Source organism: Urocampus carinirostris, chromosome 18, assembly GCF_059441175.1.
Source record: "Urocampus carinirostris isolate Australia breed hairy pipefish chromosome 18, RoL_Ucar_1.0, whole genome shotgun sequence".
In the NCBI taxonomy this organism is placed as follows: domain Eukaryota; kingdom Metazoa; phylum Chordata; class Actinopteri; order Syngnathiformes; family Syngnathidae; genus Urocampus; species Urocampus carinirostris.
The window spans coordinates 25,091,201-25,110,887 of NC_142366.1; the positions used below are offsets into that span (position 1 = coordinate 25,091,201).

Consider the following 19,687-nt stretch of genomic DNA (forward strand, 5'->3'; position numbering starts at 1 on the left):
GACGCAACAAAACTATTTTCCCTTTCATGGCGTTTTATTTTCGCTTACACCGCTCATATACCGCTGCAATCTCTCGGTAACAACTCGTTTGATTTTTCTTCGAATATTCCACTTCATCTTCCTAATCAATAAAAGAATAAAGTTGATTTCTCCAGATGGCTGCACCCAGATTGCGCTCTGCACACATTTCCGCAAATCCATTGAATGTCACCACGTGTGCATAATGCAAGAGTGCTGCATGTTCTCCCTCTGCCCATGAGACTAATATTCCGGCAGGATCCCTTCTATACTAATGACTTATGACTTGCTTCCATTCCCCCTCACCCCCTCTTCTTATTCCACGCTCCAGGACTTGAATTTCCACGCCCACGCCTTAAATATCTCTTCATTTAAATATTCTATCAGTGTAGAAACTGCGTGGCTTTTTCTAAATAGATAAACAGATTGGCTGGAAACAGCCAAGAAATGAAATGAATAGCCCGGGGATGTACTGGTGAGGTGGGAAAGGGGGGAGAGGGGAAAAAAAGGGAAAAAAACACACACAGAGAGACTCAGCAGCAGCAAGACTGACTGACGTCGCTCCGACGCTGCGCAGCTCGTTCGCTTATTCTCCAAGCTCCAGTCGAAGCGAGCGGTCGTCAACGGGCGCCGCTGCAGTGACGAGAAAGAAGAGAGAGAAAAAAAGAAAAAAAAGAAGTTGCGCAACGACTGGCGCTAGTTTGCGGCATGTTCAATCTGAGGCGACGTCCCTTTCAAAACGACCACCCGGCGAGTGTTTGATCGGTTTTATTTCTTCCGGTTTTTTTTGGCAAAATACAGCTCAACAGTGCAATGATGTGGACCTCTCACGATACCGCTGGATTTATATTCCTGGCTGGCTTTTGCGTGCATTTTGGATTCTCTTTTGAAGGTAAGACTGTTAAAACCTTTAAAAGAAAATAGGGGTGACCATTAGAAATGCGGTGTTTTATTTTTTATTTTTATTTTTATTTTTTTATTCGAAAAGAGATTGCTTGTTAAAACGTCCCAGCCGACAGTAGCAAGACGGAAGATACAGAGGGAAAAGAAAAAGCAACTGGTGATCGCTTGCCATGTTTTAATACATCAAATATATATTTTTCGAAGCTGTCGCTGTCCGAGGTGCTGAAACCTAAAACCCATCTGCCCTGACACCCATAGCAAGCTTCTTGTGCATTTCATTACATATATTTTGCCTCGTGTCTTAAAATTAATTTCCTCTCGGACTTGCAGTGTCATACTGCATTTTTCTTGATACCCATTTTGATGAAAAGACAAGCATATGTACAGATATAAACCAAAAAAATATTCTAGGTAGTTATTTTCCGCTTTTTTTCAGCACCCAAATGATCCCCACAATGCTTTCTCTTATTCTACCCACCCCACTCATTACCTCTGCAACGACCCCCCCCAATTCCTCACACCCCCACATCTCCCTTCCATCTTCTGCAGGTCGCTTCACCGAACTCCCCTCCAACATGACTGTTAAAGAGGGGCAAAACATAGAAATGGCGTGCGCTTTCCAGAGCCGGACCACGGCGGTTTATCTGGAGATCCAGTGGTGGTTCGTCAAAACGCCCGAACCCGCCGAAGAGGAGGTGGATACTGAAGAGGTAAGAAAAAAAAAAAAAACAGGGAGGGGGGGGGTTGTTTACCACAAGCTGTGAGGAATGTAAAAACCTCGGAAAGTTTGCATTTGTCTGCAACACTGGTGGACCACAACCACATTTGGATCGTGATTCTGATATTTATCATGGACTACAGAAGGAAGATCCAAATAAAACAATGTAAAAATGAATATTAGTCAAGGACTCTGGAGAGAGGGCAGCGCGGTGGAGCAGTGGTGAGCGGGTCTGCGGCACAGTTCTGAGGTCGTGAGATCGAACCTCCTGTGACTCAGATACAGCAACCTCATCATCTGTCCTCTGTTGTTTTCAGTGTAAAGCGTTATCCCACTCCACAGAAAAAAAAATATCCTGAAGAACTGGGGAAAAATATATATTTTGTCCTTAAATTTCGTTCTGACGTCATGAGATCGAACCTCCTGTGTGGAGTTTGCATGTTCTCCCCGTGCTTGCCTGGGTTTCCTCCGGGCACTCCGGTTTCCTGCCACATTCCGAAAACATGCATGCCAGGTTGATTGGCCTAACCAAAATCACCTTAAGTGTGAATGAGTGAGCAGTTGAGGGTGTCCCCTGCCCACTGCCCGAAGATAGCTGGGATGGGTTCCAGCACCCCCGCGACCCTACTGAGGATAAGTGGTGCAGATAATGTATAGATGGATGGGCTCTGGAGAGAAATGTAATAGACACATGTACAAAGAAATAGAAATTATTTCAATGAATCCTGCACAAAAACATAAGACACTAATGATTAGAAGACTGCTAAAACACTTTTTTTCAGAAACTTGTGCATCAAAGAACCCTTTAATCATGCACCGTAACTAAAATAAACCATCCAAGAGGACTACAGATGGAATTCTTCAGGAAACCTATGCATAAGTGGTAAAAGGCATTTACTTGCGAAAAAAAGACAATACACACCCATCCATTATCAGCACCGCTTATCCTCAGTAGGGTCACGGGGGTGCTGGAGCCCATCTCAGCTATTTTCTGGCAGTGGGCAGGGGCCACCCTGAACTGATGACCAGCCAATCACAGGGCACACAGGGACAGACAATTTGCTCCTTGGGACAATTTGGTTAGGTCAATTCAACTGAGATGCATGTTTTTGGAATGTGAGAGGAAACCCACGCAAGCACGGGAGAACATGCAAACTCCACACAGGAGGTTGGATCTCATGACCTCAGAACTGTGCCGCATATGCGCTAACCACTGTGCCGCCGCGCTGCCCGCTAATATAAATATTTGAAAAAAAAAAGAAAATCAAACTCAGGGACTAAAATGATAGTACATTTGTGTCTTGCTGCTACTCGGTGGTTGAGAATGTACTGGACTTTTTTGCTGAATTCAAGACGGACAGGGAACTGAATTGTCTACTGGACATCTTGCCGTGTTGTGTGACGGAAATAAAAATGAATGGTAAATGGTCTGCATTTCCATAGCGCTTTTCAAGTCAATGAAGACCTCCCAAAGCGCTTTACAATGTGATTCACACTTACCCATTCACACACACACACATACACACACTCACACACCAATAGGGAGTCAGCCTCCAAACGTTTTGAGGATAATCAAGATGCTAAAGGGTAAATGGTCTGCATTTCTATAGTGCTTGTCAAGTCAAGGAAGAGCTCCCAAAGCGCTTTACAATGTGCTTCACACTTACCCATTCACACACACACACACACACACACACACACACTCACACACCAATAGGGAGTCAGCCTCCAAACGTTTTGAGGATAATCAAGATGCTAAATGGTAAATGGTCTGCATTTCTATAGTGCTTGTCAAGTCAAGGAAGAGCTCCCAAAGCGCTTTACAATGTGCTTCACACTTACCCATTCACACACACACACACACTCACACACCAATAGGGAGTCAGCCTCCAAACGTTTTGAGGATAATCAAGATGCTAAATGGTAAATGGTAGATGGTCTGCATTTCTATAGCGCTTTTCAAGTCAATTAAAACCTCCCAAAGCACTTTACAAGGTGTTTCACACTTACCCATTCACACACACACTCCCACACCAATAGGGAGTCAGCCTCCAAATGGTTTGAGGATAATCAAGATGCCAAATGGTAGATGGTCTGCATTTCTATAGCGCTTTTAAAGTCAATGAAGACTTTACAATGTGCTTCACACTTACCCATTCACACACACACACTCACACACCAATAGGGAGTCAGCCATGCAAGGCGCCGACCTGCTTATTGGGGGCATTAGGGATTCAGTGTCTTGCCCAAGGACACTTGGACATATAACACAGAGGAGCTGGGAATCGAACCTGCGATCTCTTGATCCCGAGACGAGCGCTCTACTTCCTCGTGTGTGTGTGTGTTTGTGACACTGTTTTCCAAATCCACCAGGATTTCATTATTGTTGTATTGTGGCCCAGCTTTACGACATCATTGCCCGGGCTTTGATGTGTATTTGTTCCCGTCTGGCTCTTGGGTGTTTGGCTTAAGAGGCCTACTGATGATGCAGAGGTTATTGCACCGTAACGAGACGTTTATCACTTGGCCGGTTGGTCCGGTCGGGGAAGAGAAAGATGGAATTTTTAGTAACGGTGACACGAAGAGATGATGACGTTGCCACGCGTTTAGAGGGGTGACATTTGCGGCAAATCAGAGGCAATTTGATACGGCGAAATGTTGATGTGTGAGTTCATTTTCAAGGACGGACGCGCCTGCAAGTCCACAGACTGTCACGAGCAAGGGACAGAGACAGGACCCAATAGCGTTTGTTTTACTCAATTTTTATTAAGAAAGAGAGAGAACAGTGATGGCATCTACGATCCGAGGATCGTCGGACACGGGTAGCAGAAAGCAGGAACGCAGAAGTGGCTCTTCCGTGTCGAGCGAGGGTAGGCGAAAAAACAGGTTGATGGCCGGGGCAGAGGAGGAAAACAGAAACGGGTCCAGAAAAGAGGTCAGCAACAGGTATCAGGCAGGAAATAGCGCAAAACAGGTCGATGGCCGGGACGGAGGAGCAAGGGCAGTAACGAGTCCAGAAAAAGGTCGGCAACAGATATCAGGCAGGAAAACAGGGCAGGGTAATGTTGCATAGTAGAAACAGATCCAAAAACAGGTCTACAACAGGTATCAGGCAGAAAACAGGGCAAAAGAGGTCGATGGCCGGGACAGAGGAGCAACAGCAGAAACGGGTCCGGAAAAAGGTCGGCAACAGATATCAGGCAGGAAAACAGGGCAGGAGAATGTCGGATAGTAGAAACGGGTCCAGAAACAGGTTGGCAACAGGTATCAGGCAGAAAACAGGGCAAAAGAGGTCGATGGCCTGGACAGAGGAACAAAAGCAGAAACGGGTCCAGAAAAAGGTTGGCAACAGGTATCAGGCAGGAAAACAGGAAGGAGAATGTCGGATAGTAGAAACAGGTCCAGAAGCATGTTGCCAACAGGTTTCAGACAGGAAACACGGCAAAAAAAAAAAAAAGGTCGATGGCCGGGACAAAAGCAGAAATGGGTCCAGAAACAGGTCGGCAACAGGTATCAGGCAGGAAAACAGGCCAGGATAATGTCAGATAGTAGAAACGAGTGCAGAAACAGGTTGGCAGCAGGTATCTGGCAGGAAAACAGGCCAGGAGAATGTCGGAGAGTACAAAAGCTTGCCTAGCTGAGAGCATAAGTTTGCAGACGGACAGACGGCTTCCTTTCGAAAGACGGGAGTTTAAAAAGAGTCCAACAGCCAATGAGGTCCCGTGGCTTTTGGCGCCAACGGGGCATCTGCAGGTGCCCCGAATCAGCATTCATGACACAAATCCATCCATCCATCCAAGTTGTATTACATTCCCAACAAATGCAAGACGAAGTGGCTTTGGTTATATGTTCGCCCTTACATTCCCGAAAAGTGATATAAAAGTGAGATAAAACCAGATAAAAGTGCTTATAGTAGCTAGGGGATGCAAATCTCAGCAGAGATGCATTTCTAGGCATAACACCGGCAACTTTTTCAAGGAAAAAAACGAACAAAATATTTTTTTTTTCAAATCAAATGTTTGCTTTTTTCCGATGTTGAAATCTTCGTTCGGTTTGGCAATTTGCATACTCGCCAGCCTGCATCGAATAACTTACTGCTTCCAGACTTTCCCGAGCGGTATATGGTCGTGCATTTGCATATCATTTTGTAAAGTAGATGCACAGAGAACACAAAGAAAATGGATAAGTGGTTAGGAATCAATCCAAAACTTCAGCCCCAGAGGAACGATTCAAAATAAGCTGACAAAATTGATGACGCTACAAAAGGTAAATGTACGTTAAAGGTATCATGGAAAGAGGAGTTCACGTGACTTGAAGCAGACGACGCAACGCAAACCTTTAATGAATGAAGAAGAGTCAATACAGGTACATACTGGTGGTTAGGAATCGAGCCAAAACCTCAGCCACAGAAGAAAGATTCAAAAGAAGCTTAAAAAAATGATGACGCTACAAAACGTATACGTCCATTAAAAGCATGGTGGAAAGAGGAGTTCACGTGGCTTGTAGCAGATGACACAACGCAAACATTGAGAAGTGGTTAGGAATCAAGCCAAAACTTCAGCCCATGAAGAAAGATTCAAAAGAAGCGAACAAAAATGATGGTACTACAAAACGTAAATGTACATTAAATGTATCATGGAAAGAGGAGTTCACCTGGCCTGTAGCAGATGACGCAACTCAAACATTGCGTGAAATGAAGATGAGTCGATACAGGTACATGCTGATGGTTAGGAATTAATCCAAAACCTCAGCCCAAGAAGAAAGATTCAAAAGAAGCGAACAAAAATGATGGTGCTACAAAACGTAAATGTACATTAAATGTATCATGGAAAGGGGAGTTCACCTGGCTTGTAGGAGATGACGCAACGCAAACATTGCACGAAAGAAAATGAGTTGATACAGGTACATACTGATGGTTAGGAATCAAGCCAAAACCTCCGCCCCAGGAGAAAGATTCAAAAGAAGCTAAAAAAAATGATGACGCTACAAAGCGTAAAAGTACATTACAAGCATCGCGGAAAGAGGAGTTCACCTGGCTTGTAGGAGATGACGCAACGCAAACATTGCACGAAAGAAAATGAGTTGATACAGGTACATACTGATGGTTAGGAATCAAGCCAAAATGTCAGCCCCAAAAGAAAGATTCAAAAGAAGCTGACAAAATTGATGACGCTACAAAACGTAAACGTACATTAAAAGCATCGCGTAAAGAGGAGTTCACGTGGCTTGTAGCAGATGACACAACGCAAACATTGTATGAATCAAGACGAGTCAATACAGATACCTACTAATGCCAGATGGAAAACATGTAAATGCAATGAATGCTATAAGTAGATTTAGAATAAACTTCATTTGAAAGTGTTGTTCTGTTATATATTCTGATTATCAATCCTTAATACTTTGAAACGTGTTTTTTTGGGATGAGTCGTCTTCAGGGTTGGGTAGGGTTACTTTAACTGGATTACTTTCAATGACTTTTGGATTACTCCAATACCAAATATGCTAAGAAAAGACAAAAGAAACTCAATATGAATCAAATGACTCCATTTTGTGCAGGCTAGGGGAATAACGGCAAAAATGATGTCGGCAAGCTGTTTGGATTTCTTTTCATTTTGTTTCTGTCGCATTTTATGTTCGTTTTGCCCGAGATCAAAGAGATCAAAGCCAGGAGAGAAAACTTACCACTTGTTGTGAGTCATAATTGTATTCATATTTAGTTTCTACCAAGAAATGATCAGTACCCGCTTCTTTCGGACCTTAAATCAGGCGCAAAGTCCCGTTTGTCGCAGTGCACCTTAAACACGAAGACGCTTGTGCTGCCTCGTCATATTTTTCAGACTGGAAGTGTCCCCGAAATATGTTCTTGTTACGTAACCGCTTCTGTCCCACATCTGCCTGCCAATAAAACCAAAACTGAGATGATTTTTGCAGACTTCTATCATTCTGTAACCTCATTAGTTGTGTTTATGTTTACGCCCTGTCCCGGTCCTTGGGGTATTTGATATGGAGGACTGGAAAAAGTATTACTTGATGTGACTTTTTAAAAAGTTATGGGAATCCGTGTTTGTTTTGCACGAATACAAATATTGTCGGGACCAGAACGGAGACAGAACCGACTTGCGTCGCGTTTCTCACAAGTTTTATTGGGAGGAAAAGAAAGTGTTGCCCACACGATCCGGTGGTTGCTGGAGGCAGGAAGCAGGACCCTCTGAATGTGGAGGTGGATATTCCGTGTCGAGAGATGGCGGAGTCAGGAACGGGAAAAAGACAAGGTCGAGGGGAGCAAAAACGTGTTCGGGGTCGTATGCGAGTGGTAGTCCAGAATAGGATAGAAGACGTAGTCGGGGACAAAAAGAGGTCAAAAGCCGGGACAGGAGAGTAGACATAGTCAGGATAAAAAACGGGTCCAAGCCGTGGAGAGACAGGAGCAAAAAATGGGACAGGTGGGAGTCAGAGTCGAAAGAGGCTTGCCTAGTGTTTACTGAGGTTTGCAGATGGACTGACAAAAGGGGACAGACATTACAAGTTTTATTGGAGGGAAGAGAAAGGGTTGCGCCCACAATCCGGCGATTGCTGGACACGGGAAGCAAGTTGCTCTGAACGCGGAAGTGGATCTTCCGTGGAGAGCGATGGCATTTCCAATGACAGAAAAAAATGGTCGGTAGCCGGGACAGGAGAGCAAAAACGTGGTCGGCGTTGGAAGCGAGTCGTAAGCCAGAAAAGGAGAGAAGATGTAGTCGGGGAACAAAGCGAGATCGTAAGCCGGGACAGGTGAACAGACGTGGTCAGGAGCAAAATGGCTCTTAGCCGGACAAAGACGGGAGCAAAAACTGGACAGGACGGAGTCAGGGTCGAAAGAGGCTTGCCTAGTGTTTACTGAGGTTCGCAGACGGACTGACTAAAGGGGACAGACAGGACTGGGTACAAATACTGATCGGGAGCCAGTCAGAACCCGTGGCAGTTGGCGCCAAAGGACCGGGCACAGCTGAGTCACATCAGTAATCATGGCAAAAACAGGGACGTCAAACTCGGTTTGGCTCTGGGGCAGTATTCAGACTTTCTGATCTCATGCCGGTTCAGCAAAGGAAAGTCAACTCCATTTTTGTTAGCATTATACTTTATCATTTGACCTTCATTAGTAACCTACCCTACATATTATAATCATGGATGAAAGGGATGTTGTCTAAACACAACACATACATGTCAGGACCAGATCGGAAACAGGACCCAAGTGCGTTACGTTTCTCACAGGTTTTATTGGAGGGAAGAGAAAGGGCTGATCCGGTGTTTGTTGGACGCCGGAAGAGTGTCGGATTGTGCTCCAAACGCGGAAGTGAATCTTCCGTAGCGGGCAATAGTGGTGTCAGATTGATAGCCGGGACAGGAGAGCAAAAACGTGGTCCGGGTTGGAAGCGAGTCATAAGCCAAAAAAGGAGAGAAGGAGTAGTCGGGGAACAAATAGAGATCATAAGCCGGGACGGGTGAACAGACGTAGTCAGGAGCAAAATGAGGATAATCAAGATGCTAAATGGTAAATTTTATTGAACCTCTTAAATAAATTCACTACCACAGACTGTACTGGGGGAAAACAACAGTCCAACATGATTAAAACAGCAAAATGACAAAAATAGATAACCGAGGGACAAGGAAGTAAGACTGATTGGATCGGTCAACAGGGCCTCTTGTTTAGAAGGGTAATAAAAGAAGGGATCAGGCTTTTTCCAAGGTGGGCCCTCCTAAATCTTGCTGTCCTGTATCTGCGCCTTAACATTAGTGGGATAATGTATTAATGTAAAGGGTGAAAGCTATCCTGGAATCATCTGAATGGTTTATTTTAACAGTTAAGTAAATGCAGTTTTAGACCTGAACCAACTCACCAGGCTATACAAACTCATCACTGCCCCCTAGCAGGCAGAGAGAGCTTTTGCATGCATTTAAATACCGTATTTTCTGCACTATAAGGCACACCGGGTTATAGGGCGCACCCCGGAAAAATAGTTTTTGGTCCTTTATTTGACATACATAAGACGCACCGGATTATAAGGCGCTACAATGGGAACGTCGACAAAACAGTTAGATAGTTCAGTCCAACTTCTTACCCCCTTAACATTCCCAAAGCTTGCAAAGAAGCAAATACGTGTCGTAGACACGTGCGGATGCGGTGTCCGTATGATGTCACTCAAATGCATCGTTCCAAATATCATTTGGGAGGTAAAAGTCTTGGGATTCAAGAAATGCCAACCATTCCTTAGTTTCTATTTTCTTTTTCGCTCACAACTTTACTGTGCATATGACAATAAACACTTGGAATTGAGTTTAATTTAAAAATAGACACTCCATTCCATCCATTATCTGCACCGCTTATCACAGAAACATCGAGTTCAGTCTGAAACAAGATACAGGGAAAATATATAGCCAGAGTAGCTCACCGAAGTCGTTGTGTTCAATAATAATGTGCAACCATGGTCCTCTTATATCCCTGAGTGTAGTAAATCCAGGAGAGTAAAATATTTGCAAATACAGTACAGAATAGTAAAATACTGTTTTCTGTATGCCGTCAACCCAACTTGCTATTCACATTCATCTTTTTCGGCCAATTGCAGGCTTTGTTTTGCCCCTTTAGCCTATGCCAGCCTGTAAATGATAAAAAGGATCCGCCCCCTTTACCTCTGAATAACTTTAGCCAATAGTGATCGATTCAACTGATGATTGACACATCTTTTTCGGCCAATTGCAGGCTTTGTATTGTGCCTTTAGCCTATGCGAGCCTGTAAATGATAAAAAGGATCCGCCCCCTTTACCTCCGAATAACTTTAGCCAATAGTGATCAGATTCAAATGATGATTTACACATTGGTTAGCCAATCAAACGCCGGCAAATACATCCCACCATACACCGCGTACTACTTGGCTTTCGGGGGAAAATCGAGTCGGCGGCTGCTGCATTAGTTGCAAGACTTTGCGACTTAATATTGATCCATATATAAGGCGCACTGTATGATAAGGCGCATGGTCAGCTTTTGAAAAAAATAAAGGCTTTTAGGTGTGCCTTATAGTGCGAAAAATACGGTAATTACATCTTTTGATAGATATGAGCTAAATACTTGACAATCAGAATTGTATGGAAAGTGGGATTTAAATCCTCCATTCCGCGGCTCTTATGTTTGACAAGCCTGTTATATAATAATGCTCAGCGATGTATATTTCAGGAAACTTCAGAGTGTGGGCGATAGCCTGGACACTTTTTTAATACGGCCGTTAAAAATGAAGTCAAACATTGCCTGAAGCGTTTACATAAAACGAGGGCTGCCTTGAAATACGACATGTTTGTCTTATGGTGAATAATTCTCATATTCAGGATTTTTTTTTCGACGTATATTCGTGATTACTGTCGTTTTGACCTCTTTTTACCGCGTACCAGTCTGCGTTTTTTTTCATAATTACCGATGTCATGCACCTGTGCCCGCTCCTTTGGCGCCAGCTCCCTCTGATTGGCTCCGTGTCCCTATTTAAACCCACTCATTTCTGTGACCTATTGTCAGTCGGTCTGTGAATCTCCGTGTATACTAGGCAAGCGGCCCTGACTCTCGCCTGTCCCGTTTTTTTCTCCCGTTTGTCTCCGGCTCAACCTTTTTTTGATCCCGACCACGTCTGCTCTCCCGTCCCGACTTAAAACCCGTTTTTGATCCCGACCACGTCTGCTTTCCCGTCCAGGCTTACAACTCGTTTCTGTCCCCAACCAAGTTTTTGCTCTCCTGTCCCGGATACTGACCCGTTTTTCCATTCCCGACACCGCCATCGCTCACTACGGAAGATCCACTTCCACGTTCGGATCACAAGCCGAGTACGAGAGCGACCTGCTTCCCGCGTCCACCCAACACCAGATTGTGGGCGCAACCCTTTCTCTTTCTTCCAATAAAACTTGTGAGAAACGCAACACAAGTGGGTCCTTTCTCCGTTCTGGTCCTGACAATCAGCGTATTTTCTTTCAGTGCAAACTGAACTCAGCAAGCTTTTTTTTCGACCCTGACTCCCACCTGTCCCGTTTTTGCTCACGTCTGTCCCCCGGCTTCGACCCATTTTTGATCCTAACTACATCTACTCTCCCGAACCAGCTTTCGACCTCTCTTTGTCCCTGACCACGTCTACTCTCCTTTCCTGACTTACGAGCCGCTTCTGACCCCGACCACGTTTTTGCTCTCCTGTCCCGGCTACTGAATCCTCTTCCGCGTCCAGACCGACCTGATTCCCTTGTCCAGAAATCACCGGATCGTGGGTGCAGCCCTTTCTTTTTCCTCCAATAAAAATTGTGAGAAACGTAACGCAATTGCGTCCTGTTTCCGTTCCGGTCCTGACATGAACTCCTGCACTGTTGCAGTCTTTTATTAAAAGGAACAGAATGTTAAGGTAATAATCCGTTTTTGACATGGTTTCTGTAGTGTAATAGATATTATGTTCAGCTCATATTTTCCAAGGGCGGAGAAATCCCAATATAAATTTGGCAATCGAGATTCTTTGCATGACAATCGTCTCCATAGATTCCTTATTTTGACATCCCGGCATAAAACATATCCAGAAAATGGAGGTGTTCTTGTAGGGAAGCAGCAAGATATAGAGTAAACGATCCCGCACCACTTAGCGCACTTCTTTCTATCCACTAACGACTTGGCCAATGGACAGTTTGCAGGCCTGTGGAGAGCCGATAACACATCAGAAGAGGACTTTTTAACCCCGGGGTCCTTCGGGCAAAGAAGGGGGCAGCTGATAAACACACGCGAGCGGGGAAAATCGACCCGCCCGCACACATGCACAAATTAAAAAAAAAAAAAAAAAAAGAAGGACTCGAATGATTTGCCTGAACTACGACAAGGTCCAAGTCGCCGAATACGAGAGCGACACCTGTGGGATGCTATGTGTCCTGCATCCCTTTCCGAAATGTCATTCAATGACAAAAATGATGGGGAGGGGGGAGGGGCAACAGATAGGGAGCAGTACCTATTGTAGAGAAAGCACAGTGTTGCGCTTTGCCCCCTTCCGCCTATATAACAGGGTTCGTACTTCCAATTCATGGCCGAATTCAAGCACTTTTGGCACTCTCTCAAGGTCAATATTTACATTTTTTCCAGTACCTTCGAAGAAAGATATTTAGCACCGATCAAAATAATGTTTGTATGAATGATTAAAATACAATTGCTATCTTGCTGCTAACACATACTTTGTGCTAATTTGAGATGTTCCTTTCTATGATCCAGATAGATAGACCGATAGAGATAGATGGATATATATATATATATATATATATATATATATATATATATATATATATATATATATATATATATAGATGGATAGATAGATAGTGTCACGACCAGCACAAAGGGTAGACCCAATCGCGTAACGTTTCTCACAAGTTTTAATGAATAGAGGAAGGGCTGCGTCCACGATCCGGTGCACGCTGGGCGCGAGAAGCAAGTCTCTCTCGCCATCGGATTGTGATCCGAATACGGATGTGGATCTTCCGTAGTGGGCGATGGCGGTGTCAGGGACGGAAAAACAGATCGATAGCCGGAACGGGAGAGCAAAAACGTGGTCAGGGTCAGAAACAGGTCGTAAGCCGGGACGGGAGAGTATAGTCGGGATCAATAACATGTCATAGCTGGAGACAAACGGGAGAAAATGGGACAGGCAGAAGTCAGGGTCGAAAAACGCTTGCCTTCTACAAACAGAGGTTCGCAGACGGACTGACAACAGGGGACAGACAGGACTGGGTTCAAATAGTGGCAGGGAGCCAATCAGAACGTGTGGTCGTTGGCACCAAATGCGGGCACAGCTGAGTCACATCAGTAATCATGACAGATGTCTAGATAGATAGATAGATAGATAGATAGATAGATAGATAGATAGATAGATAGATAGATAGATAGATAGATAGATAGATAGATAGATAGATAGATAGATAGATAGATAGATAGATAGATAGATAGATAGATAGATAGATAGATAGATAGATAGATAGATAGATAGATAGATAGATAGATAGATGGATACTTCATTCATCCCCATAGGTAACTTCACATTTCCAGCAGTATCCTTATGTTGAAAATAGAATAAAATAAGCAATATAGAATACAAAAATCCTTTTTAAAGTCATGCTATAAACTGACATTAATTCTGCCATTTGGCTACAACAATGCACATAGAGCTTAAATAGGTCACACTTGTTTACAAACAGGGAAGAGGGCTCTCTAGGTGCTTGGTAATAATTGAATTGACTTATTTTAATGTTTTTTTAGTTTTTAGTATTAATAATAATATATATATATATATAAAAAAAAATAAAAAAATAAAAAAAAAAACATCTGAGGAGCTGTTGAGCTTAGCCAAAAGTGCCACTTCTTAAAAAAGTTCCTATGACTCATGTGATAAACTTGTTCTCTTGGACAGTAGAGGGCAGTACCACTTCACATGACAACTCGATAATGAGGACTGGAGCTACCTTTGGTGTCATTTTTACACACATTTTAATTGTTTCTTCATTTAAAAACATGATCTATCGAGTCAGACTGCCATGAAACCCGACAATGGCCACAATTTCAAGCATTTTCAAGCACTTTACTCAAAATTCAAATATTTTCCGGACCTTGAAAACGCAGTATTTAAATACAAGGACATCAAGTACCTGATATTAAAATGTCTCCACAAAGGTACTGCTTAATAGAAGCTGTGTTGGACAATCCCCTAGTGCACCTATTGGACACGTCAGGAGTCATTTTATTTTCCTCAATTTCAAATCGTGCTGCTACGCGAAAAACGGACGTATGCAGTGGACTCTGGAGCTGCTGGTTGTTTCTCACACCACCATAAATAATTGAGACGCCTAGCGGAATGCTAACAACGCTAGTTGAGGGAGTCTCTCGTGCCCTGGTGGGACGCAGAAACGTAGCATGAAAAAATGGAAGGATGCAGTATGAGCAGTGTTCTGGTTGTACCGCGTCATTTTTGCTGGGGACGCATTGGGTCAATTTTTTTTTAACAAAGATTTACCGCACTCTAAACTTTTCATCAGGCAGATCCGCCATTGTTGTTTTGGTCTCGCGCCGATCTCAGCAAACGAGATCTCGTCGCTTCGAGATGACGTCATTGCTTTGGTGGTTGTCGAGTGAAAGAGAAGTATGCCTCCGAAAAAACAGTTGGTATTATGTGCAAATCAACCAAAAATTGGTCATTTCTTCAGTGTCGGTAATAAGTTAAAACATAATACAGAAAGTGGTAACAACGGCAATAATTCCGGCACGAAAAAACGGCGGAGGAATTCTTCGGAAGATAGCGGAGGCAAGGAAAACACACGTGTTGAAGTGAATGATTCGACGACAGATAAACAAAAGAATACTCCTAGCAAGAAAAGGACTTTTCTGGCAAAATGGACTCGATTACATTCCTGATTACGCTATGAGGAGGATAATAATGGATTGGACCTTGAGAAGGCATTACAACTATGGCGGGAGTTGAAACCACAAAGAATATATGAACTGAAAAATTTGAAGTGATAACTGCTTTGTATTACCAATTAACTGTAATGATTAAAACTGAATGAGTATATAGATAACACTAAATTTCTCTGTCCCTTTCATGTCACGGTTGATTTCGGCCTCCCAATTGGTCCCGCCTGTGTGTCATGGTTGCCATGGCGCCCAATTGGCCCCGCTAGTTAGCGGCAGCTGGAGCTCGTTGACAGATTGGCTCCCTGTCAGTATTTAAACTCCGTCCAGTCAGTCCCCTTTTGTCGGTCCGTCTGCGAATCTCCGTTTTTACACGGCAAGCGCTTTTTCGCCTGTCCTGTGTCTTTGCTCTTGTTTTTCTCCGGCTACGATCTGTTTTAATCTCGACCACGTCTACTCTCCTCTCATGGTTTTCGACTTTTTTTTCCGTTCCCGACACCGCCATCTCTCGCCACGTAAATACCACTTCCGCGTCTGTGCAACCTGCTCTTTGTGACTAGCGATCTGCGGATCACTTATGCGCTCCTTTCCCTTCTCCCCAATAACACTGTGAGTAACGTTACGCGAGTGGGTCCTGGCATTTCTATCTATTGTATTATTTCTATAATGTGTTCTCTCTCTCTTTCTCTCTCTGTCTCTCTTTCTCTTTATTCTACTAGTCTGGCCCCTGTTGTCCAAGCATTAGGCCCCTAGCTTAAATGAGTTTAACACGCCTATATTAAATCATGGTTTCGTACATGTACAACAAAAAACATTCAGTCACAGTTAATGCATACATTTTATTTCGTAAATTGTATACTAAAAAAACCAAGCTTCTGCAACAATTTTACTTTCAAAAACATAACCATAATCTGTTTTACAAACATCAAAACAGAATATCAGCAATATATTGAAACACCAGCACCTGATCCGTAAAGTATCCGGGTAAAACGTCTTTCTCCTCAGATCCGATGGTGCGGATTTAGTAGACGGCAAAGTCAGTCACCCTTACGTGGTCCTTTCCGAAAGGATTCATAAATCTTAAAGTCAAGTCATGTTTATTTGTGACACCCTTAATCACAAAGAGTCTCAAAGGGCTTCACAGATCAAAGACTATTGCAAACTATCATTACAGACTATTATGACACCGTCACCTGATACTGTCAACATAAAATATATGTTATTCATATGCTATGGAATAGAAGTGTGTTTTAAGCTTAGATTTAAACATTTCCACTGAGGTTGCAGATCCAATCTTGAGGGAAGAGCATTCCAGAGCACCGGGCCCCGAATGGAGAACGCACTCCAACCTGCAAAAAATCACTTCTTAAGCTCTGTATTTATATATTTGTTTTGGGCCGCCGATTTGCTGCTAGACCATGTCATACGGTAGATACAGGAAACCAAATCAGGTACAAAGTGTGTTGACAAAGCCACTTCTGCCATCTGACGCCGATTTATTATATTGAAATCGTTTCCAGAGGCTTGATACTCACTGATCAGCAGCAACAATGCCTTTACAATAGTTTGACCCAGCTGTTTCAAACTTGGGGCCCCCAGGATGATTATTATTTAATATGGAAAGTAAAGGGACAGTCTGTATTATTCTGAAAGATATGAGGGAGCAAGTCCATCAATGATTTGGTAAAATAAGAAGAGAACCTTCAAATCACATCTTAAGCTAACAGGGAGCCAATGCACTATAGCTAAAATCAGGGTCATGTGATCATACTTTCTTGTCTTAGTTAAAAGCCTGGCTGCAGCATTTTCTACCAGCTGAAGGCGCTTGATTTTGGAATTCGGGAGACCGGAGAGTAGTGCATTACAGTCATCGAGACGGGAGGTAACAAACATATGGGGCAGCATGGGGGGTAATTTAGCAATGTTGCCAAGATGGAAAAAAGCTGTTCTAGTCATATTCTTCACGTGTATTTGATAACAGATCGGGGTCAAATATGACACCTAAATTTTTGACCTAGTCACTCTGGGTGATATTACATTTGTCAATGTTCAGAGCAGTTTTTGAGAACAAGTCACGGCATTTAAATGGACCAATCATTAACATTTCGGTCTTTTCAGAGTTAAGTAGCAAAACATAGACGATGAAAGGATTAAGGAAAACATAAAAACTGTGTATTTCCATGACCGCAATGACAAAAGGTACGGAAATACCACGTATCCAATTCATCCATCCATTATCTGCACCGCTTATCCTCAGTAGGGTCACGGGAGTGCCGGAGCCCATCCCAGCTATATTCAGGCAGTGGGCGGGGGACACAGGGACAGACAATACGCACGGTCATTCATACCTAGAGACAATTTGGTTAGGGATATCAACCTGACATGCATGTTTTTGGAATGTGGGAGGAAACCGGAGTGCCCGTAGGAACCCCCCGCAAGCACAGGGAGAACATGCAAACTCCACACAGGAGGTTTGATCTCATGACCTCAGAACTGTGCTGCACACGCGCTAACCACTGCCCTGCTGTGCTGCCCACAATTTTCTATCCATCCATCCATTATCTGCACCGCTTATCCTCAGTAGGGTTGCGGGGGTGCTGGAGCCCATTCCAGCTCTCTTGGGGCAGTGGGCAGGGGACACCCTCAACTGGTTGCCACACAGACAATCACTCACTCATTCAGGACATTTTGGTTAGGCCAATCAACCTGACATGCATGTTTTTGGAATGTGTGGGAGGATACCTACGCAAGCACGGGGAGAACATGCAAACTGCACACAGGAGGTGCGATCTCATGACTTCAGAGCTGCGCCGCACACGCGCTAACCACTGCCCCTCCGTGTTGCCCATTTCCAAATGATTTTCCATTTCATATCTCCCTTGCCTGAAGTGCATCGCGCCACCTTAGTATTGGGCGATGTTCGCCCGTATTTGCATTAAAGTAATAAATATAGCATCGGCGTGCCTTGCAGCAAAGTACCGGATGAGCCAGTGGAAATATCAACATACGGTAATTGAATATCAGCGAAAAGACGGCTCTATTAAGGGGTTAGAAATTCGGTCGGGATGCGGAGCACTTAGGGAGCGGCCTAGGCGCATTTACTACCTAGAGTGGGGACATACGATGCGTCATTCCGGTAACCACTGCCATCAGCTTCGATGATTATAATGCTTTCAAAATGGTTTCCGACGAACACGGGCTCTCGATTCGGATCGGTGGGCCGCCCCCGCATGCGCACATACACCGGCAGGTGCTTGTTGTTCTCATGTCTCTATTGGGTTCCTTGAAGGCGACTGTCAGGTTCAGGATCCGCCATCGGTCGGCAAAGCGTGGTTATTCTATACTCGATCGCAGTTCCTGTCAGAAACGGGCAGGGTTGGGTAGGGTTACTTTAACTAGATTACTTTCAACGACTTTTGGATGACTCCAATACCAAATATGCTAATAAAAGACAAAAGAAACGAAATATGACTAAAATGATGACTCACAACACGTGGTAAGCTTTCTCTCCTGGCTTTGATCTCTTTGATCTCCGGCAAAACGAACATCAAATGCCACAGAAACAAAATTAAAATCAATCCAAACAGCTTGACAACATCATTTTTGCCGTTCCATGTGTTCCGTTACTCCCCAAGCCTGCACAAAATGGAGTCATTTTATTCCTATTTAGTTTCTTTTATTAGCATATTTGGTATTGGAGTCATCCAAAAGTCATTGAAAGTAATCCAGTTAAAGTAATCCTAACCAACCCTGGAACCGGGAAGCCTGTCTGGCGTAGAAGGACAGGAAGCCAGAGACCGACGGGATTGATAACGAATCAGGGTAACGAAAATAAACAGGAGAAACTAGACGGGAACCAAAACTGGAGAAACTAACAGGAAAAAAATAGACGGAAAACATGGAACCCGAAATAATGGAACCCGAAATTAAACAGTACAAAAATAAACAGGAACAATACTGAACTGGAGATATCACAGGAAAACAGGACCAAGTCAGAACCCACCACTTGTGGGGAAGAAGTTGATTTGACGGGCTGACAAAGGAAGAGTGAGAGCACTGAGCTTAAATAGACAGAAAGCCAATGTGTCAACGAGCCGCAGCTGGCACCCCACAGGCGGGGCCGATTGGGCACCCTGGCAACCGTGACACACACGGGCGCGGTCAAATCATATTTAGAAACTAAATATGAATCAAATGATGACTCACAACACATGGTAAGCTTTCTCTCCTGGCTTTGATCTCCGGCAAAACGAACATCAAATGCGACAGAAACAAAATGAAAATAAATCCAAACAGCTTACCGACATCATTTTTGCCGTTCCATGTATTCCGTTACTCCCCAAGCCTGCACAAAATTGAGTCATTTTATTCCTATTTAGTTTATTTTGTCTTTTATCAGCATATTTGGTATTGAAGTAATCCAAAAGCCATTGAAAGTAATCCAGTTAAAGTAATCCTACCCAACCCTGCTTCCAATTGAATCAGAGTGATTCGTCTTGCTCTAATGCATCACTCGCTAACACCTCTAGTGGCGGCTGTTATTATAAGTCTCGCAGCACTACTCTGGACTTTATAGCCTCTTGGTGGAAGCACTTCACTCCGATAGTCTG

General features: G+C 43.8%; 1 protein-coding gene across 1 annotated transcript in view; it reads left to right on the forward strand.

Annotated features, from left to right (window-relative positions):
* Positions 1 to 536: 536 nt before the first annotated feature.
* The window catches only part of vstm2a (V-set and transmembrane domain containing 2A), an 83,228-nt gene continuing 64,077 nt past the window's right edge, over positions 537 to 19,687 (forward strand). Inside the window, exons 1-2 of the mRNA XM_088322248.1 lie at positions 537 to 910; positions 1,471 to 1,631. Coding sequence (XP_088178374.1) covers positions 832 to 910; positions 1,471 to 1,631 — 240 coding nt within the window. The 5' untranslated portion in view covers positions 537 to 831. The remainder of the gene's footprint in view (positions 911 to 1,470; positions 1,632 to 19,687) is intronic.